Source organism: Sipha flava, unplaced genomic scaffold (assembly GCF_003268045.1).
Source record: "Sipha flava isolate LNK unplaced genomic scaffold, YSA_version1 179_pilon_pilon, whole genome shotgun sequence".
Lineage (NCBI taxonomy): Eukaryota > Metazoa > Arthropoda > Insecta > Hemiptera > Aphididae > Sipha > Sipha flava.
The window spans coordinates 83,376-107,731 of NW_020272149.1; the positions used below are offsets into that span (position 1 = coordinate 83,376).

Here is a 24,356-nt window from a genome sequence, read left to right on the forward strand (position 1 = left end):
ATGTATTGATATACGTATATTGTATATTATATGATATACTGCGTGTGTTAAAACAGTGTATATTATATTCGGAGTGATTACTGCTGACACCATAACGTAAGGGGGTCAGTGTCACCCGTGATAGCACCTCTTTCGGTTTTTGGCACACACGTGTGTGTTCTGTGCTCGATAGAATTTCGAGCGTCTCCTGTGATTGCTGACACTACGTTTCTGTTCTGTGTGACTGGAATGTGCTACGCCCGTGAATTTAGCTCACAGGGCGAATGTTCCGTATCGTTGTACCACGTAGTGTATACCACGACGAAGTAATATTCAAATACAAAGACAAAATATCAATGCAATGTACCTATTACCTCGTATGAAACGAAAATAATACCTGGATAATAATCAACTTCCTTTTGAACCGCGATACCGCTGCCACCAGTTGTTATGAGCTTCTGAGTTACGTCTCGTTCACTTGAATAATGCCGCCGTGACGGTTATTTGGTAGTGTGGGGTTCAAGGAAATATCGTTATCCAACGTGTGGATGTAAAACACACAAATAAATACTATTACGTTTATTGAGTCAGTTTATTAATTAATGACAATGAATAACTTAACACTATTTAACTTAAGAATTATACACTGTTCTGTAGCTAGATCGAAACACGACTGATTGCGCATTACTCCGGTCGGTCATCCGATATATATATATATATATATATCTGTAGCTTGTTTCATGATTTCATTTTCAATTCCTCAATTGGAACTTCTCTCTCTTACCCGTGGCATAACTATAATAAAAATACATAAATTAATGACTACTTACAAACCTAATGAAATATTAAACAATTTAGTGTATAATTGTCCCTTGATGAACTGTTACATTTGTATCCATTCAATATTTTTTTAATTACTTAAATATTATGAAAAATATTTACCGAGTTGTGTATTTTGAATAACATCTAGTGATACTACACAAGTTTCTGATAAGTTAACTCGAAGAACATAAACAAAAATATAATTTAACAATCACAATAAATAAAAATTAACTGATAATTTTATTTACTATCAGTTAGTAAAAACACATTTTTATTTTTTGTTATAATCATGATATCAACTAATTGATTAGGAAATATTGATTATCGTACAGGGGAAAATTTTCGATGTATTTGACGTTTTTGGATTGGTTGTAGAACTTATTGCTAGTGTTATGTCCCGTCGGTTAGTTCCAACAGACATGAATATGTTCTCTAACAGAAATGGTTGACACAAAAAAAACACAACAACTATCGAACTATTTATATATATGAAGTTATAATAAAGACATAGTATTAAAGTTAGTTATTGATATAAATGTGGTCGCCTGACATATGTTGCATTTATGTACTTAGGAAAGAAGGAGGGGTTCTTAACACTAGTGTTACAATTGTCCTGCATTAAAATCGTTCCCAGTTTCTCTTACTTTAAATTTAGGTATGTCTACAGCGTCATATTTTATTTTTAATAAATATATAATTTATAGAATAGTAAAATTGTTAATTTGTAACTAGTCAATAACTACTTATAACTAATAATGATGATCGTTATAATGTTAATGTGTGTTTCTTTCGAGGTTATATGTTATCAGTTACGCTAGTACACAACACTTTTGATTAATGCAATCTAGGTCATTTGATTACTGTTATAAGAAGATTTGAATTTATTAAGATCAATCCTACTATTTGGAAAAACTAAAAAAACGGTCACGATATGTTTCGGTAATATTGAATTGAGTCCCAAATATTGAATTGAGTTCCGCAAATATTTTTGGGTTATCGTAGTTGAGTCCCGTATACATTTTTGGGTTATCGTAGTTGAGTCCCGTATACATTTTTGGGTTATCGGAGTTGAGTCCCTTCAGTCTATTAGCGTTACCCAGGAGACACCACGTGGAGGTAGACCGAGAGTCTCCCAAAAATTGTGTGATTGTTTACAGTATTTATTTATTTATTATTTTTTTAATCGTTATAAAACACAAATAAGTATAAAATAGAATAAGTTAATTAATTCATTTATAATATAATTTAAGTAGTTGTATATGATTGTTTTGTTTATAGTTTTTTTTTTTTTTTTTGATTCTTATAAAACACAAGTCAGTTAGTATAAGTTACTGTAAAATACAAAAACTAATTTAATTTAAAATTAATGTAAAATATAAATATAAAAATAAATTTAAATAGTTGCTAGTAAAAATGTAAAAGATACAGATTTTAAAAACTCAAATCTGCAAATTTGTTTACTACTGTATTTTTTTTATCGTTTTATCGTTTTCAAGATTCGTATCCGATATAATATGATGTGTGAAGTTCAAGGTCGTCACCGGCTATATAGATGATTTTGATACCTTATATCTATACGGACTCAATTCAAAGACATTAAGATAATACCCGGGACTCAATTCAAACACATTATGAAAATATCCGGGACTCAATTCAAACACATAAAAGTAGCATGAACTCAATTCAACGTCAGCCATATGTTTGTAGGTTTTGTGGTCGTGGATAAAGATATTTATATGCTCCATTACAAGGTATAATTGTGTGTAGCTAATCATTGAATCGGAATAATGTTAATTATTTTAAGGATAAGTACCAAGTTTATATTTTAAAAAATATTAATCATATCCCAGTTGAATTGAAAATAAGTATCGTTTATAATGGAAAAAATATTCGAGGCATACGTGAGTTATAAACAATATATCAAACATAATTTAACGACATGAGTTAATAGCGATTTTGTGTTCTTAATGTAAGATGATTCACAATTGAATAGAAAGGTAATATTTGATTTTAATCACATGTAAATAAGTAAAAAGGACTTGAGAAATATATGAACTGTTTAAACCCACATTCTTAACAATTCGGTTGTATAATGTTATACCGATAAGTTATCAAATCGTGGCATCCCGTTTCAAAACCACTCCTTTTGAAAACATATATTAGTTTTAGAGTTTTATTAATTAGATAATACTGTTTTTTTTTATTTTTTAATCATTTATTCTGTAATACCTGTTAATTACATATTTTTCTGAATTCTATTTATAAAAAAATGTTTTAATTTGTTGTTTACTTATTTTATTAAGAATAAGTACATATTATTTATGTAAATATTATTAGTTTGTAAATTTTATGTAGCTTACTGTATAACTATTTGTAATACTTAGTACTTTTATATATAAAAATCAAAGAATGTTTCGTTTTTGAGCTTAGCTTAAAAATGTTAACTAATAAATGTATTAAAAATCTACCATTTTTTTTTTTTTTTGCAAGTACATTCCGTGAACTAGGTATCTGCTAACTAATTAACGAATTAATTATTGATTTTTTATTAAATAATGTGTTTTTGTTTGAAATAATTTTAATGAAAAAATAAATACCTAATTATATGTTTTTATCTGAGTTTTGTTATTTAATTTATCTAAAATGTAATGTTCCGTATTTTCACAGAACTATGTAATATTATGTATATGAGTACATAACCTGGTAAACAATAGACGATTATATTGTTTTTTTTTTGAAATAGATAAAAAAAAATTGAAATGAAAAGTCTCCAAATTTAACCAATCGTCTAATATCAATAAATCTAATCTAACGACTGTGGAAAAATTTGTTATCCAATAAAAGTACAATAAATTATGTTTAAAAAGGTGTTCATTTTTTTTTCTTACTTAATATGCAATTATTACAGTAAGAATATCTGTTTTATATTTTATTTGGTTTGTGAGATTCAAGTGTTTATGAAAAAGAAAAAATGAAAAAATAATTATAACAATAATAATAACAATTTTATAGTAAGTAAAATATAGTTTCTTTATTCAATAAAGCTAAAGTCCCATTTACAAATATATGTATATATATTTATATGTTAATAATGTGTTACAAGTTTGAATTATATTCAAATAAGTACACAATATTTTTTATTATTTTACACATTTAGGGAAAAAAAAGAAACCTTAAAAGCCTTATACCTTATAAAATATCCCCATAAACTCTGTCCATTGGGTTTATTGAGGAACTATCGGTAGATCAGAACAATTAGTGTTGTAGGAGCACGGCTTTATTATTAAATTATCGAGCGGTTACCAACACAAAAATTATAACGCCTGGATGCAGCTAAATCCGTAGTGCCGAAGAACAACTGCAATTACATAATTGCTGTGCCATACTATGCCCGTTTTATAATATTGTTAGCATATTATTTTTTTTTTTTGTGTTAATAACTGCGCCCATACTTCTTTTATATAAAATAAATATCTTAAAAAATCATAAAAAAAATTATACTTTGAACAGAAGAAAAAACGATTAATGTAAGTAAAAAAATTAATTAATATATATAATAATTATAACAAATATTTAACGACATTGATTAAAGGTGAAATTTACTGTCGTATACTATATAAACAAAATTCTATATGTGAGTTTTGGCATTCATTTTCTGACTCATAAGTGACGATTATATTATATTAGGATGATTTAACTTGATAGTCACTCGAAAAAACCGATATACTTTAATACCTATCTAATTAAGTGTATGATAAACACGTGGTATTATTCTAGATGTGGTATTTTTACATGTGAACTAATTTTGGATTAAAGTTTGATGGTTACGCAATGCTGGGCTTGAAACTGTTTCCGAAATCATATATGTGCGTTGGGTTTGACCGATAAACAAATAAAACAATAAGGAAACACATGGTTTAATTCTAACGGTTATGCGAAATATTAACGTTGGCATGATTTTTAATTGGTTGCAATGTTTACTCGCTATTAGAGCCACTTGTATTAAATGTATAAAATTATCAAACGTAATTTTAAGGAATGTTTATGATCCACATCATGAGCGAAAAAAAAAATTTGGAAAATTCGCGTTACACGTTATGATTTTCAAAACAACGCAATTTAGTTCTCCAAAACGATTTGTACCGGTTGAAAATCGAACGAAAGCAAATCTCGTATGTTTGTATAGGCAGTTATTAGAAAATCTAATTTGACAGTAGTGAAAAAAAAAACATGTCCTCGAAGTCACTCGTGAATTATTTCGCTTTACGCCTTTTAAACGGAAACCGCTGTGAAGTTTACTATAAGTAGTTGAAAATTAGCCACTACCAATTAAATAACTAACTAGATATTTCGAGAAATGTAAGTAATGTGCAAAATCGATTGTCGGTATTGAGGAGTATCCATTGGTCTTAAGAATCCAGTACTCGAAGAAAAATTGTTGGAAAAAAATGAAACATCGAAATGTTCATAAATTCAATAAATCGTTTACATCTTCTTGAACAATTGTGGTACACCTGCAATCGCGCCGCCAGGAACTTTAGAGCACGAAACCACTTAATTGCTTATACGCGACACTATGCGATCGAAAAAAAAATGTTTACTTATTAGCAGTGTTCCGTTAGTGATATATTACACGTTATAACATATTATACTATGGAGTATTTAAATATTGCTCACGCGTGTAAACCCCCCCCCCCTGAGTAATTCCGGTCAAACGGTATTTTATAAGAAGAAGCTAGGTAATTACATCGCAGTATAGTGACATTTTTTTTCTTGTTCACTGCAGAGCCAAGAAGTTTCTCGAACGGCTATCTGGTGGTATTCGGCAACGCGACGAACGCAAACCTTGTAACGACGATGATTGTAGCTCGTCGAAACTTGAGTGGCACCTGCTCGTGTCCGACGACAAGACAGTGGCAGTGAGCGACGGGCGGTTCAGTAGTATTTGTAGTGCGGTGTATAAGGAGTGCGGCAAAGATGTATGCAAGAAGTAAGACGTGTCGGGGTCGTGCGGAAGACGATGCGCTGCTGCCGCACGTCTCGTCAGCCCTTCATCGCCGCCGACGATACGTCGCCTTCATGGCATCCATCAGGTTCTTAGAGTAGTCCTTGTACGCGTTGTTCTGCTGGGACGCAGCGGCTGACTGCTGCACGTACGTGGAATAGTCACCGGACATGTCGGCGGTGAGCGGAGCGAAAGCCGCGGCTTGGCCGACCGGGCCCACCGTACCCGCGGCCATTAGATTGCCGAACCCGAAGCCCGGGAAGTTGGGGTTCCGGCAGAACCGCAGCATCGTCAGCAACGTAGGCAATGCCATGACGCCCAGCACCAGCATCTTCTTGATGATCATCACGGACACCAGGATGGGCACCAGCAGCGCTTTGATCACTAGGAACTTGAATGTGGCCAGCAGCGGGAACAGCAGCGCGTACTTCTTGTGCGGGTGCTTGCCGCGACCTGTAATTTGGTAAACCACTGTAAAAACAAAACAACTGTGATTGAGGGCACACCGCACCGTCTGTCCCGCGGACGCGTGTGCGACGGACGCGCGTCCTCGGATCAGACATATCAGACCACGACCCAGGAACGTATAAAGCGGAAGGAGTGGGTTCTCGTAAGCCGTAATCGTGTTCCGATTGAAACGTCAGTAGAAAAAAAAATAACGCTTAATTCAAAAGGTAATTTAAAATCATCGTTTTTCATCGTTGTTAGCGAACATTTGAAAGATAAGAGGGAACACTCGCATTCAAAAACCGATTCGAAGCGAAAACAGTTTTAGTTTTCCATAGTAATAATTGAAAATTATATGTGTTGCAAAGGGATTTCATAGTGAATTTAACAATTGTAAAAGCTTCGACATGAAACATATTCCTTTTTTTATTTTCTATCGCTGAACCGTAGGAGGGTAATGCTTTCTTCATACCCCTGCAGCAAGTTTATATTTGCCTGTACTATTAGACAATAATTAATTATTTTGATGAATACCACACCAAAGTTTAAGCACGTATATTTATTACGATTTTAAATGTTTGTCGAAACTACGTTTATTATAAATTATACGATACCATTCAAATAGCTAGAATACTCATTATTCAGATCATAGAAATACATTTTTCATTTTTAAATTTACGATTAATAAAAATATTTTTGTTTTAACACGTGTTAAAACGTTTTTTTCTTCTAATTTCATTATATGAAAAATTTCCTATTTTATTATTATTAATTTTTTTTTCTTAATCGATAGCGATCAAAGTACTCTCGTAAAATGTAATCGTATTCATATTATACAATTTTGGTTTTTTAGCATTAGTATATCTACTTTATTCGACACTTATTAGGAAATTTCGTTTGGCTTGCTATTAAGGTGAACAGTAAGATGAATAGTAAGTGAATATTGTGTTTTTGACATGCTTCTTCAATTTCTTAAAAAAATCCGAATAATAACAATTTAGTTTGTAATTGTTTTTTAAATGCATTTATAATTAGTTTTAAATTTAATAAAACTTAAGACGATCTTTACTGTACATAGTTTATCCAATTCATTAGCTTATAATACATATAAAGACTATTTATTTTATTTTTTATTTTAACGCTAAATTACTTGGGATTGTTATTTATTTTTATTTTTAATCGTTTTTTACTGGAGCATTACTGGAGCAGCGTTATTGTTGACTCAGTGCATATATCACATCACGTAATATCATAACTGATTACTTGTATTGACTAGAATCTCAACCAGTGTTTTTCTTTAGATAATTTCTGTATAATATCGTTTGTTTGTAAAATAAAAATGTACAATTTTTCAAAGTATTATTTTTTTTTTTTTTTAATTGTTTTCAGAAACATTAAAGTTTAAATTATAACCTCATGTGCAATAGAATTTTTTAAAATTGCTTGATATAATCTGTTTTATTTCAATTATTAATTTATGAAAATATTAAAAATAATTTTTGTTTAAAAAGGTAATAAAAATAAATTATAGTACAAAATCAAAACAAAAAATAATGCAATTTAAACGTTTTATAATATTCAAATTATTTAAAAAAAACAATTCTGGGCAGGCACAGGTCATAGAAGTGAAACTTCCTCGATAACAGTCGTGGTGATATCAAATTATTAATGTACAATCTACAGTTACTGTCGTAGAGGTTTCATTTTTATTATTTGTCTTTGCATAGAATTATTTAGTAATCAAAATGAGAAGATCTGTAAATGGAGGGAAATAGGGCCGGATTTAGACTTTCAAATGCCCTGGCCGAATCGATTTTTCGAGGCCCCTAAGAAATTAACATTATTCATGTAGTAAAGGAAAAATTAAAAATTTGCATACTTGCCCGTTTAAATTATCTACCTATACTTTTTTATTTCAAGTTTAAAATACCACTGTTCATGCTTCACAAAACACAAATTTTTGTATGTATAATAATATCACAGTTTAATTAAATGTAATATACAGTAAATACTAAACAGTTAGAAATAATAAGTAATAAAAAATAAATACATTTTTAAAAATATGGTAATTTTAGAAGTAATAAGTCTGACTTAAAAAAATTTGATATGCATTTGGTTTTTTTTTTAATGTCACGCGAATGCGTTTGTATAGGTGTAAAATAAAGGTACGTACCGTAGGCCGCGCGCCGACGGCAGTCTATAGGACGAATATATTCGTAACTATCAAATAACTCATAGTATAATTAAATTTCACTATGATTATATGTAATGGTTTTAATTTATCTTTGAAACTTAAATATCAAGGGTTTTAAAATAAAATATATCAAAATAAAATACTAAAATTTATGAGGTCCATTTCCCCAGCACCCCCATTTTCAAATTTCGGATCCGATTCGGTTCCAATTTGTATCTCGTTTATACTAATCAACTTTACTTTAATTCTGTTTTAATAATTTATATACGTGATTTTTTTTTAATTCACTATTTAAAATATATATTTATTTTATTTCTTAATAAAAAGTAATAAGTGTCTTATTAAAATTAATCCAATGGTATTTATTTTGTTATTAGAACTCTAATATTGAAATATTTTGTCGTATATTTTCTATAATAAACAGTTTTGCCTACATTTTTTTCCTAATTCCATAAGATATCGACTCTAACTAACCAAAATATTTGAGTTACTCCCAATTTCAAGCTAGTATATTTTTCGGAGTATTTTAATATTTTTCTTTACTTATAGAGAATAATAATTGAAAAATATAATTATAAAAAAATGACTCCAATAAAATGTTTGTTTGGATTATATTATGTACCTAATACAATTAGTTATGTATGTATATATGTCATTCAAACGTTTATGAAATTATACTTTTTCGTATAGAATTAGTATTGGTAAAATTTTAAAATTATATGGAAATCTAAAATAAAATATATAAGTAAAGTTTTACTTATATGTTAGCAATCTATTGCTATTGCATTAAAATCTTCAAGTATTATTTTTACTTTGTTGTTTGGTAGTAGGTCACATATAGTATCCAGTTTTTCATAGAATTCATTTTTAATTTCCTCATTTTTGTCCTCAGTAGGTGCATAACCATTGATTATGACTAGATTGTACCATTTACATTTTAATTCTAGATACCATATTCTATCGTTAATTGCTTCAAAGCGTTTTATGTTAGGTAGGCATAAGCGTGCACACGGGGTAGTCAGGGTAGGTACTTGACTATTCTGTGAAACTTCCCACCCTCACCAAAATATTCAATATGATCACAATAATAAATAAACATACTATTTTCAACCACTTCGAAACATTAGTTAACGTTAAAAAAAATGTAAGAATACTGGAGAAATATAGTTTTTAAGTTAAATGAAGTTACGAATGCAAATTTTTTGTTAATATTAAATGATAATGTATTATGTTTGACTACCCTGCCAGTTATGTCTGCACACGCTTATGTAGGTAGGAGTTTGTCATTCACGATGAAGCCCACTCCTGCTTGATGCCCCAGTCCACCACTGTAAAAGTAGGTCCAATTATTTGTTTTTAAGTTTCCTTGCCCTGGCCATCTAGTTTCTTGAATCCCAGCTATATTCAGTTGATACCGTTCAAGACTCGATATCACTGTCGTCAGATGTTCGGCCCTATACAGCGATCGTACATTCCATATTCCTATCGAGAGATCCTTTAGCTCCACATTTTTCATCCGAGGCGATTTTAGTTGAATCGCAACAATGAGTTTTTTACGAGGTAAGGTTGTTAGCCCTACGCTCAACCCCCAACCTGGAGGACCAAACTACCCCAACCAATTAAGGTTAGGGTAGGGCTATTGCGGTGCATTTACTATAATGTACCGGGCGATGGGGACGCCACTTTCCCTACGCCATTTTAATAAGACACTACTTTTTATTAAGAAATAAAATAAATATATATTTTAAATAGTGAATTCAAAAAAATTACGTATATAATTTATTAAAACAGAATTAAAGTAAAGTTGATTAGTATAACTTTCGTAACAATTTACATACACATATTTATATTCATCCATTTGTATTTAATTCATTTTTTATTAAAAATATATTGTAAATTTGAATATGATGTACGCTTAAGCTTACACTAGTCATGAAAATACATCTGGTGCGGAAAACCCAAAATTTCTCAAAATTTCAAAAATTTTAACCACACGAACTTAAGAAATGTTTAAAATGTATACGATAGTAAACAGAGATAACTTAAACTAAGTTAATGTATGTATTAATTAATATTAATGTATGTATCATAGACAAAATTAAACTTTAAGCGCAATGTTTTTTATTTTCTAAAGTAAAAGTGTGATTTACATGTAACCTCCTAAGTAAAACAGGGACAACTTAAAAACTGATGAGATACAAACGAAGGGATTAGAGATACAATCAGGAACAAACAAGGTACAAACGATTAGGACCGGATCAGACCCGAAATTTGAAAGTGGAGGTGCTGGGGAAATGGACCTAAATTTATGACTTAAGGATGTTGTGTTAAAATTTGTTATACGGCTCTCTATTGACACACATTGATAATGCTTATTCACCAAGCTTACGTTATATCGGGTGAAATTAAATTTAACAGTGAACCGTTTGCTTTTGAAACAAATATAACATAATATGAGTGAATACTCAACTAACGTTAAGCCCGACGATTTATATATCCAAGCATACAATTAATAGTACATTATTCGTATTAACGAAGAGAAATGACTAAAAACTAGTAATTAAAATTATTAAAATGGTTTATGTTTTTGTCACACGCGCGATATCAAACGTTCTGCATCATCGTTTTTATTTCGATTTTAAATATAATACCCACTATCACAGTTGCAACATAAAAACACGCTTGAATTGCTTTTACGTTGTATTTTACTCGTATACTGTCTACGATAAAAGATTCAGCTTTATCCGATTTTCGTTTTAAAAACGATGTTTTATGCTCAACAAATTGTCCGTTTTATTTTTATTTGTTACGGTACGCAAGGAACTTTCTAACAATGCTATACTTAAATCAATTATAATTTTTTATAAGCACATTATATGTAATCACGTAAACGGCATACAATTATTTAAGTCGTGTATTATTCAGACGATGTAGCTTGGTGTTACGATATCTCGTACGGAATCCAGTACCGCCGACCCAGTCACGCGCAAATGTCGAAAGAGAAATCGCTCCAAAATAATAATTTTGTTGCATCAATAAAATGCAGGAAATCACATGATTTATGCTTCAACCAAAAACTACAGTAGGTCGTAACACGTTTGGGTATACTATATATCTAGAAAAATAACACATTTGTTAATTTAATTTATAGTTATACGGAGAAACATTTAGATATTTCCCTTGTTGCCTTGTCCTGACCCGTTCCATGATTAGGTATATTGACCGATGCATGAAAGTAAAAAAAAATTATGTTAACTTTTAAAATAAATATTCTCAACATCAAACAAAAGCTGCGTAAATATATATGCTATAAATAACAATTAAATTGGTATAATTTGTTAAACATGAGTTTTGCTTGGAAAACGACGAAATATGTGAAAATATGCGATTAAAATGTTTGTGTTTCAATCAGCTATGACTTAAAACAAATTTATATCTTACTTAAACTATTCAGCTATCATTATTAAACAAATGCAAATTCAACGAGTCCCGAACCCTTATGATTAGCTTATGTAACCAAACATGTTGCGTCCTCGCAGAGAAAGATAGATATTACAAGATGATTCTTACGTTGTCGGTGAACCGTCTTGAAACTTAACTCGACTTCGTAACATTACACAGCCGACAATTGAGTGCGCATCTATTATGATGATCTACTATCTATCTATCTATTATTATTATGATCGACGACATGGTGCACCATAATACGGGATAACCGACAGCTCGTTCATTCGATCGTAGAAGCGTTATTGTTCACTTGAACATTTAGTAATGATATATTTAATTTAAACATTCCGATGGCCGAAACGTTAAAGAACAAAAATTTAACGAACAGTATGCATTATTTTTTAGGGTAACACCAACACTGATGAATATTGCGTTCGATAAGTGATGAACACACTTCTTTTATCGTTTATCACATTTTACAATATTATATTATAAAATATATTTGATACGATTGAAATCCATCTTATTTCTTATATGTGTTTATTGTATTGACTGAAAAATCTAATGAGTTGATTGGCAATAAGCAATCAATACTATATTATACCAATTATTAGGTACCTAATGTTGTTGCATTTACTAATTTATGCACTAAGGTCTGTAATGATAATTTGTATTCATGGTCATTAGATTATGATTATGTTTATTTGATAAACTTATTATTACAATGCTATGATAATCATTAATTATATTAATTTTATATTACTACATACTTAATAATAATTACAATCAGAGTTTGGGACTTTTAACATTTAAAAGCACAATGTTCAACACTAAAATATGTACTGAAAATAGATTAAATATGTAAATATATGCAAATTCAAATTTTAGATTTGAAATTATGACACCGATAAATTAATTTATATTGTGTATTGCTATATTTTCCAATAAATAACAAGAGTATGCAAATGTTATGAGTCGGATCTTGATTATGAATTTATAATAATAAAACAATTGTAATCCAATAATCGTCAATATAAATTAACGTTTGAAATTGTCTACCTGTTATAATGTATACATTAGTAAATCTGTAATTAAATCACCTACTGATTGGTATAACATATTATTACCTTACCTAATGCATAATAGCTCATTAGATGTTCAGTCAACACGAACAGTAAGCATAAGAAACATGATGGAATTCATTCGTATCAAATATACTTATAAAATTATAAAAATGATAAACGATAAAGTAGGGATCAAATACTCGGTGTTTGTCGCTTGGGGAACAAAATAATTTCATCCGCATCGTTTATAGCTTAAAAAGGCGCTTCCCTTTTATAATATTTCTGTTCTTTGATGTCGCTTGTACCAAAATATATAATTTAAATATCTTATTACTAAATGGTCAGAGGAACACCATCGTTTGTGCGATTGAATACTTTAACTTCCGGTTATCTCATTGTTAACACAATTTCGCTTAGGTTTTTTTCTTTTTATCGGCCGATATTTCATTGAGATATTATGTCAAACTATGCGAAGATAAATAAATAAACTCCTCATTCCGAGAAGCATAGATACGTATTATACGTTTCTCGTATATTGTAAGAGTGTAGACTAATCACGTCGAGCTTGACAAAAAATTTAACTCTATTGCTTCCCAAGGGAATAGACATAATGTTTCTATTATTTTCAATAACGCTGCTTCGAGCTAATTTGTACGCTTGTTTCTAATCTAATATAATTTACATATAGTACAGACGATAATATACTGTGTGTATGTACTTTACATGTGAATAGTCCTGCTGAAATACACTGATTCGAGTACAAATAAAGTGACTCAAAAATGAACAAATAAAAAGCCACATCTCGAGAATACTGAATTACTATTGCGTTATTATAATTATTATTATTTGTGTTAGTTCAAAAACGTTTATTCGTACGTGTCATTAGATTTATAAAATGTTCGATGCTATGCTAAATAATGTATCGATTTTACGTCGATAATGTACCCAATAGCTATAGGGCAAGAGAACATGTTACACTCGAATGATCAAGCACTGGACGTGACGCGAGATAAACAGACGATATAGTATTTCTCCGCATGATAAATAATTGACAATTTATAATCACATAGCATAATCAATAGCCATTGAAATCAGTAAAATTCCATAAAATAGATTGTATTTATTTTTTTCTCATTAACGGTCAAAATGTTAGACTTTAAAACGATTATTTCCTGCACGGTATTCGATTAAATAATCGATCCGAGTGGGCGTTGTAAACGATTGAGTTTTATCACATGTATATTTTAAATAAGTTATTTATCTTGCCTATAAGATTTATTAATTCTACTCGTGATTCTGACAAACACTGATCGATGAAATAATTCAACTATTTCATGAGTGGTGCTCAACCTGGGGGTCGCCAATAATTTAATACCAAATGAAAAAACTAAAAATACATTTAATTTTTCATTTTATTTATTATCCACGTTATTGTTATATATTATGATAATTTTAATGTGGATCTTAGATGATTCAAGTCAACATTCACTGTTTTATCCATTGGATATTATAATAAATGGTTTATTCGTTCGAAGTTAATTTTTTTTACAGTGGTACAAATTTCGAAAAACCGTGAACGCAACTCGGATGTTTTGCGGAAATTCGCTCACAGAGTTAGATCATCACCACGTAATATTTGTTTTATTTTGTCCTAGGGCGCAAATAATATGCAACCGCAGCCATTATCCTAAACTCCTTGAATTCTAGACTACGGTAAGCAAATTCCAGTATTGATTTTAACGATTGCCATTGGCAGGACCGAATTATGGTTATAATATACGATGGCTATTACATTTGGTGAGGCACTTTCACCCAAAACAATTTTATTTTTTGCTTGGATTTAGTAATTTTTAATTAATAAATATTAATTAAAATAAGTATAATATATGTCTTTATTGTAGAGCAGGCACAATTAATTTATAAAAGAGTACTTTATACTTGTTAGTCAATGATTATAAGACACGTTTTGGTCCCTTTCAACTTGCGGCCCGGGGCCTCTCTTAGCCCCTCCCCCTTATTCAATCCTGGTCAATGGTCACTTATTATTTAAACAAAATCAAAAATATATCTCACTCACCTTCGTTGACTACTTGGAGAAAGTCGTTTTCATCTACGACAGTTATAGATGGAAATGTCCTCGACCACTGTGGTAGGGACACTAAAATCCCGTGGTCGCTACTGTAGTTTGTCAATTTTTTGAACGCGTACACTAATTGATCCCATAAGCTTCCGGAACGCCACGATCTTCCCTCTTCAATTAAGTAATGCTGATTGACGTTCATGGAATCATTATCGAATTTCAATTTAACAAATCGCATCGAGCCACCATCACTATCCAATGCCTAAAATAATTATATGTTCACTAGCGTAAATAAAATCGATTAAAACGAATGAATATTTACTTATTTTTTAATAAACTAATAAAATATTTAATTAAAATTAGTAAATGGTTAATGCTCGTAAATTAATATATAAATAAATAATTGCTTAGCCTGGAGTATTATTATATTTGTAAAGTATGTCCGGTTTTGAATTAAAAATTCATCATCAGGTATATACAAAGTTAATAAAACCGCGACTAATTATAAAAAATTAATATTATAAAGGAAGTAATATATTGAGAAAAATTGGTCATTTTTACATAGAGATAATTTATTTTAATGAGATCACTTAAAATCAAGTTCTTATTAGACAGATATGTTAAGAAATAAAAATACTTTGATTAATATTATTTAAAATGTATTGGTGTAAGATATTATTTAAAAAATTGGTTTGTAAGTTTAAAATATTATTATAATTATTTTTCTTTATTTCATTGTGAATGTGTAATTCTTCTAAAACTGAATTAATGTAAATGTTATTTTGTGTATTTAATATTTCTAAATTTTAATTGATATCAAAATGTATACAGTGAAACTTCCCTTAACGGGCTCCTTTAAATAACGGACACCTACGAATAGCGAACGTTTTTATGGGAACGGGGAAATTTTCATTACTTTCATATAGGAAAACTCCTAAATAATGGACACTTATGGCAATTTAATTTTGATTTTGATAATTTTTATCGTAAATATAGAATAATCGTTGAATGTCAATTTAATCTAATCTCATTACTATGCATTATAAATTATTATACAATTGGCTGCATCCAAATTGCATGTTAAAAAAAAATGTCCGAAATGCATGCCAGGTCTTAGAGATGTATGTCCAAATTACATACCGGTTCGATTTTAGTAATTTTTTTTTTATTATTTATTTTTAATATCCCAGGATGTTGTATTTTATCAATCCATTTTCACTCTCATTTTAACATTAGATATACCTTTCTTAACTATAATAGGTAATATTTCAGGAATTACATCATACAATTTTAAAGTTAATCATCTATACCAGCGATTCCCAAAGTGTGTTCCGCGAAACCTAAGGGTTCCGTGGGACAATCTTGAGGGTTCCGCGATATGTACCTGAATATTGAGAACAGTAATTGTAATTAACAATAATCATAAAATATCTTTAAAACATTTTTTAGATTATTGGTTTTTCAACAATAAAAATAAACGTAAATACAAATAATTACAGATTTTGTGTTAATTTGAAGCTAGAGACATTGGGGTTCCACGAAACAAGAAATATTTGTTAAGGGTTCCGTGATCATAAAAGTTTGGGAACCGCTGGTCTATACTATTCTATATCTATAGTCAATACTCTATCTTATCGATATAATAATATTGTTATCTGGTATTGGACATCATTAAATTTTTATACATACGTATATATACATAACTATAGCTTAAAAATTAAATTTTAAAAATTTCTAAAAAAAAAGCTAAATGCTAAATTGCCCAAACACATTGCAATTTTTAAAAATTCGCCCAAACGCGTGACTTTCCGGCATGCAATTCGGACAAACTTAACAGACGAAACTGAACGAAAAAACAATTATTGGTGAATGGTTATTATTTTTAATTTTAATTTATTTGATTATTTTTCAAAAAATTGGGAAAAGCTAAGTTGTTAAAAAATATTTAAACTTTTAAGATGATTTTATAAATTTACTATTCAATTAGATAAGTGTTTATCAGAAAAATTCACTTTTTTATTGGTTAGAAATATCTGTCCGTAAAGTATATATATGGTATTATTATATAACGTCACCACGCTACGTCACTTACGTTCGTCTTAATGAAATCATCTGGGTCCTCTGCGACTTTGGTCAGCGTATCCAATATTAATTTTCCTACGCATTCCTGAGCGGTCAAGTTTGTGTGGCGGTAACCACACTGGTCGAAGACAGACGATTCCGAACTTTCGAAAACCGACGTGAACACTATGACTAATAACAAGCCGAGGACATGCACTTGGTACTGCGACATAATGGTATTTAAATTATCCGACAGTGGACCGCATCTGACGAGCGACTAATAGTAATTATCGTTATTAAAAGGAATCCGACGTTAATAAGTCTGACATCGAGATTTATTCATTTCTAATGCAGCTGCCCTTCATATTGACATCATCACCACCACCATCATCTTCACTGCCACCGAAACGTTTCATGCGGAAATTTAGGCCGTCTCAAGTAGTCCATGAGAGCAGGTGGAATAATCTCACGTGATCATCATTTTATTTTCTTGTTTATTTTTAATTTACCTCTCAATACTGCAGCAGCGATGCACAACTGTAACAAACCGCGTACGCAGATTTTGCCGACTCGTGATTTCGAGAAACGAACGAACTCCACTTAGAGGACAAGCGTCCACGTTTTACACGTCAATCCTACTTATAGCGATTATTTTCTTTTACAGTAAACGCGATAAGTATCGTGCGTGTACGATTATACTTATAGCAATCGATATTGTGGTGAAGTGGCACGGAAACGCGGTGTTACCAATGATTAGAAACAAAGAAACATTGATGTTTAGTTTTGGTAATGTTCCATAAATGCAGACCCAGTATATGGGCTAGACGTCGTCGGGATTTGAGATTTATTATCATTTGCACAGCACCTGTGATGATATATAATACGATACACGTGATAATACTAGGGCGGATATGCACAAGAAGAAAGACGTATGTAGTATTGTTAGGAAATTAAATATACGCAGTACGTAGTTGTGGATTTGATATGTTTGTCAATATTAAAATAAATGTATAGATTATTCTGTTATTTTTGTTAGCATTCTATAAAAAAAAAAAAAAAAAATAACAGATGAAATAGAATCCGAGTCCGGGTAAAAATACATCTGACGATTTAAAACGATGGGCCATTCGATCACTAACCTATCCTAACCCAGTGCCATCGAACTAGAAGCTGTAGATTATTTTATTTCATAAAATCGTTTACAGGTAATAATTTTCGGACATTTAGAAGATATCTTGGATGTAACAAGACAGTTATACAGTTATATCTCGTATGTAGATTACAAAACAATAGTCTTGAATGTTTCGCAGTGCAAATTATAAAATATCAACAGTTCTTTTTTTTTTTTTAACAGCTGTTCACTTTACTCGTTCAATTTTGTTTTAATATACAGTGTATGATATGTAAAATATGAATATATCAGTAGCAACTTGTAATAAATATTCTGAGGAGACTTAAATTATTCAACATAAACTCCATTCAATAACGAACAAGAAAAACCTATAGGATTGGAAAATTAATTATACATAATATTTAATTTAATATTTTGTTAAAATTTTTAACTAAATTTAATTGTAATTTTTTTTATAAATTAATTCAATTCTGCAATTTTTTTTATCTTCGAATTCGCAGATGACGATGTACAGCGACCAACGATGGCGTGATGGCACGGAAATTATTGTCATGAACCCAGTTTTAATAACGTCTATAATACGCGAACTGTTCTTCCCGGCCTCATCCGTCCAATAAGCAAACCATTACATGTTACGATTGAACCTGTCGGACGTCAGTTTCAACTAGTGGTCTCTATTTCACGTGTATTTAAGAATACGTTCCGTGCGTGTTTTTATAAAAACGGTGCTAAAGTGCGTGTTATTAAAATACACGAGTACACTTGTATTTACAGTCCGTATACACATGTATTTACAGTCCATATACTCGTATATTAAAAGTCCATACGTTATGATCAGTGGTGGTTACATGGATGGGTAACAGGGGCACGTGCCCCATGTGCCCCTCCCCCATTGTTGTTTACACAAAGTAAATAAAAATTTAATTTAATTTTTAAATAAGAAACTTTTTTTTTTGATAGTAAATGAATAACTATTAATTTGAATTTTATTTATAAGATTGTATTATAATATAGTTTACAGTAAAAATACTATAAAAATAACTTATTAATACGACCATGCCGATTCTTTTAATTAATTACAAATTAGATTCATACATAATAATATAAATTATAAATTTCGTATTTGATTTTTCTATGAATATTAATAACAAATAACAATGTTACCAAAAAAAATGTAAATTATCTGCCGATAACAAACAACATACTCGTAAGAGATAAAATTACTCAGTACGCAAAAATTGTATATCACACGTTAGAATAATACGGCAATATTATTAATTTAAAAAAAATGAATACAAGTTTCTGTTACACGGGCAATTTTAATTCACGGGTATATAAACTTTTAATACATGTGTACACGAACTTTAAAAACACGTGTAATTAAATACACGGGTATTCCTAAATATTATTATTTTAATGTTCGGACTACGTGTACACGTGTATATCAATACACGTACCAAACCGAGAGCCCTAGTTTCAACGAAACGACAACCATCGTCAAAATGACTTAAATAGTGTTTCCATCGAAATAAATATTTATTGGTTTATATTTTGTGGCTTTAAATTTATATTAATAAATATAGAAAACGCTATAATATATTTTCAATAAAAATAAAAATATTTTATACATTTTTAAATAGTAATTATTTACAAGTAGCTGTTTTTTTTACGCAGGCTCAAAGTCTAACCTAACAAGCCGCCCCTAAAATATATACAAAAATACGTTGAATATGAATATCTAATTCATAAGGCATTGTTCGCGTACGTATATAATAGCATTGTCTGTGTATATAACTCCCTATTTTTTTATAATTTATTTAAAACATATAATCTTGAGTTGGTAAATAGAATTTTCATTACAATAAGAGCTTATTCAAGCGAATAAAATATTAATACAGTTGTACATTTTCAACTACCATAATATTTACTAAAGGTTAATAATAATATATATATCAGCGGCGGCGCGAACTATTTTTAGGAATGGAACAGCAACATATCCCTTTGATCTATAACCACCCACCCCTAACATTTAATTAAAAGAACATATATTAAGTTTCGAACACACATCTAGGCACTAGAATTTTATATTTTGGAAGGGGCTATTTTATTTAGTGGCCAATTTCATTTTTTCTGGAGAGGGAATCCTTTAATATTATATTATAATATATTAAGACATGATCTAATCGAGAAAATAATATATCACAGCCAAAACTGAGGATCTATGAGGGTACAGACCCCCTGGACTAACCCGTAAATCTATCACTATATTTATTTATAAGAAAAAAATAGGATGTGCCCAATATATAATTAGTATTAGTAACATAAATATTAAAATTATATTACTAATGATACAAAAATATTGCATTCAGAATCTTAATTGATAGGATTATATTAAACGATTGTTATAACTAGTCCGGATTTGTATTCATTATTTGTGAAGAGTATATGCAGTTTGATGGGAGTAAGAAATATGGAGGAATTGTGTAACAGATTATGCAAAGAAATAAGTTTATTTTGTATATTTAAGCATATTTTACATGAAAGTTGTATTAAACCAATAGTTTTTTAAAAAATTTGTTTATTTTGTATTTTTTTTTCATATATATTTGCCAAAAAAATGGTATAAGATGATTTATTATTTTTGATTATTCCTAATTAAAATATTTGTTTTATTATTATTCAATATATTTTAAAAAAATTAATATTCTTTAATTAATATTTTAAGTTGAGGTCTGCAATCAAAAAATGAATTAATCTAATTTAATTAAATTATTATTCATGGAAGAAATTAAAAATAAATATAAATGGATATTTTAGGTAACAGTATATTTTTTAATATAATTTAAAAAAATAAAAGCATATCAGTGCAAATTTAAAAGTTTTTTGATACATAAATGCAAACTATTTTAGACTTTTTGAGCGCATACAAATCCGGACTGTAGTTTTAACATTATACCTTTGAAAAACTCCTTTCAACTGAAGCTGATGATGCGGGCATAGTATATAATCCTTAGTAAGCTAAATACAAATTAGGAAAGGCTGACTTAAAATCATGTGTAGAAAGATGATGCATTATTTCTATCGCAGTTGGTTCATCATTTTCACTATTCTCTTCAATCTTTCTTTCATCATCTAAATCCATATCCAACATATTTTCTGATATTTCAGTTTCATTAGAATGAAGTTTTTTTTGGTAGTATTATTCTACTTATAAGTTCTGTGATATTTTTACTGAATATAATATACTCATTTCTTAGTTTTTTTACTTCTATGTTTGTTATCCATTTTGATAAATACATAAATGATTCTACGGGCATTACATTAGGAGATTTGGAAACATCCATTAGTGGATTTGTAGAGAAAAGTAATAAATCCTTAATAATTTCTCGAGCACCATTATATCTGTTGGTAATTGATGTAATGATTTGTTCTAATGCTTTAAAATGAGTGTTGATTTTGAATCTAAATTAAAATAGAAAAATCATTAAATGAATTTATAACTGTTATAATAATTATACCTTTCTGAAGCTAAAATAATTATTTCATCATTTATTTGTTCGCCAGGCATTATTTCTTTTTTTTACGTACTCGGGACTCCTTAAAATTTGATTCTGGTAAATTATGATTAATAGAAAATTATTTAGTCTTCAACTAGATCATTGAACTTTTCATCAGAACGAAATGCATATAATTGTTGTTTAGCATTGTCTATTAGTTGATAATCTTGAATAATATCAATGTTTTTAGATTGCTAGAAACAAAATGTAGGAGTTGTAATTGAAAATATTCTGCCCATCAACTTTAAAATCAATATAAAATTAAATGATGAAATTGTTTGTAAGAATATGTGTCCATTTTAAGATGTTATACTGTTGAGCTAGACAGTATATTTAAAGCATCAATTAATGCGTCAAATTTATCATGTATCACAGAAATAACGCGGTCATGTGACGTCCATTTAGTATCAGAAAATTTTTTTATTTTCCGAATTCGATCTTTAAATTTTGGTCCCACATTTAAATTCTTTGGTATTCATAAAATGTTGCTGTACGTTTTCTAGCCCTCGTGTAACTTACTAAGCCTTGTAATTCTCCAAAAAAATTTCTTATATCTGTAGTATAGTTTAAAGTGTCAACAATTACTAAATTCTCATTTAATTGTTCAAATAAGTTGATCTATTGTAATTCTTTATAGTTTATATTTGTTTCTAATCATATAACATATTCTATGGAACTCTCTCCTCTAGCACAGCCTTCGGCTTTTGAGGAGATCCATCAATTTTAAAATTAAGCTTATGCTAATATTATTATATTATATTGTGTATTTATGGAAATAAACATTATTATTATTATAATTATTATCATTATATGAGCAAAGCACCAGATATATACTGCTCGTGGATTTTAATTTTGGATAAATGTTCTCAAACCAGAATACTCCCCTTGCATAGAAGCAGCTCCATCATATGATTGCGCACAAAGATCTTTTTTCCAATTAATTTGATAGTTATCAGTAATACGACAAAAAGTATCAAACATTCCTTTTTCAGTCGCATCAGTAACTGCTTCTAAGCACAATAATAGGTCATATGGTTTACCTTATAAATAAAAGATTTATATTGATTTCAGTTGATATGAAAATTTGAATCATATTTTTTGATACCTTCATGTATATATCTCACTACAAAAGAAAATTGCTCAATGTTAGCAATATCAGTAGTGGTATCAATTATAACGGCAAATAATCCACTGCCCTTCAATTCTTTAACTATAGATGACTGAACTTGATTTCCTATAATTTTCAAAAGGGAATTCTAAGATTCATGAGATAAAACTGTAAGCCGAATTCTTGTTGAGGATCAGACTATTTAAATGATTCATTAGAGGCTTATGATATTCTCCAATAAATTTCAACATCTCTATGATATTATCCTAGATTATTAGGATATAAGTCTCAATCTATATATTAAAATTAATTATTATTGTTTTTTATTTGTTATTTAACAAGTGCCATGCAGTTACTCATAATGCAAGTTTTCAGATTTTAGAGCCCATGTCTTATTATTACAATAATTGATAGTTATTTTAATGACTATTTTATGAATAATCTCAATTAGTCAAAAGTTACTAATATAGGTAGTTTCTTTTACTGATAAACAAAATTTCTTAAAGTAGGTACTTATATGAAAAATAAATTTATATAATTTACTTTTTGATTATAAAAACAGTACCTATTTAAAATGTATTTCAAATAATTTATAAAAATTATCTTAGTAATATTTAAATAGGTATATTACAAAAAAAATATTTAAACAATATTTTAAATACTATATTAACAAATATGACATACAAGTACTATTTTTATCAGTATTTTAAATTCTAATAATCTATTCAAAATTTTTTTAAATACTATTCAAGTTTTAATAGATCGTACAGAATATTAATATGTAATATACTATATACATATGTAATATATGTATATACTTATATGTAATTGCGCTGTTAGAAATATGATCCATTATGAATAGAAATACTCTTAAGCTTTAAGAATTAATTAATTTTTATTTATAATTTATTTTAATTATTTATTTATTCTTAATTAATTATTTATTATATATTTTTACCTGATAATGACATTTGTTTAACCAGATCATCGTTTACTTCAACATAAGTTTTAGAGGCATTATATTTGTACCTACTATCTAGTACCTGGTCTGTTACAGTACAGTTATTAATATCCCAGCTATAGATACCAACACCTAATTATTATAAGTTAAAATTTATCATAGCTTCAAAAATAATTCGGTCAGAAACTTAAAATGTTCACTAAAAATCTACAATACTTTTTATAAAGATATATAAACTTGAGGGCTAAATATGAAACTTAAAAGATATTAAAAATATCATGTTTTTTGAGAATTTTTCTCAAATAAAATTTTTAAAATTCATAAAATAATATACTGCAATATCAAGTAAATAAACAAATCTATGGATACTCTAGATAAAATAACTTGATCTCCACTACTTCGGAGAGGAAGCCGAATGGCTTTTTCAATAGTAAAATGTGTACTTATTTCCTTATTTTTATTGAAGAAAAAGTCGTCTACATTAAAATTAATTGTCTTT

The 24,356-nt window shown here is 29.1% G+C and overlaps 1 protein-coding gene across 1 annotated transcript; it reads right to left on the reverse strand.

Moving 5' to 3' along the window:
* Positions 1 to 5,589: 5,589 nt before the first annotated feature.
* LOC112680714 lies at positions 5,590 to 17,347 on the reverse strand. The gene is made up of 3 exons (XM_025550895.1): positions 17,131 to 17,347; positions 15,036 to 15,300; positions 5,590 to 6,259 (listed from the first exon to the last, which is right to left on the reverse strand). The coding sequence occupies exons 1-3, from the start codon at positions 17,329 to 17,331 to the stop codon at positions 5,853 to 5,855; spliced, it is 873 nt and encodes a 290-aa protein (XP_025406680.1). The 5' UTR covers positions 17,332 to 17,347; the 3' UTR covers positions 5,590 to 5,852.
* Positions 17,348 to 24,356: the final 7,009 nt, after the last annotated feature.

Coding starts and splice junctions, on each gene's coding strand:
- LOC112680714 (XM_025550895.1), bottom strand. CDS start 17,331: ATGTCGCAGTACCAAGTGCATGTCCTCGGCTTGTTATTAGTCATAGTG. Junction 15,301..17,130: donor ATGATTTCATTAAGACGAAC/GTAAGTGACGTA, acceptor TAATTATTTTAG/GCATTGGATAGTGATGGTGG. Junction 6,260..15,035: donor TCTCCAAGTAGTCAACGAAG/GTGAGTGAGATA, acceptor ACCAAATTACAG/GTCGCGGCAAGCACCCGCAC.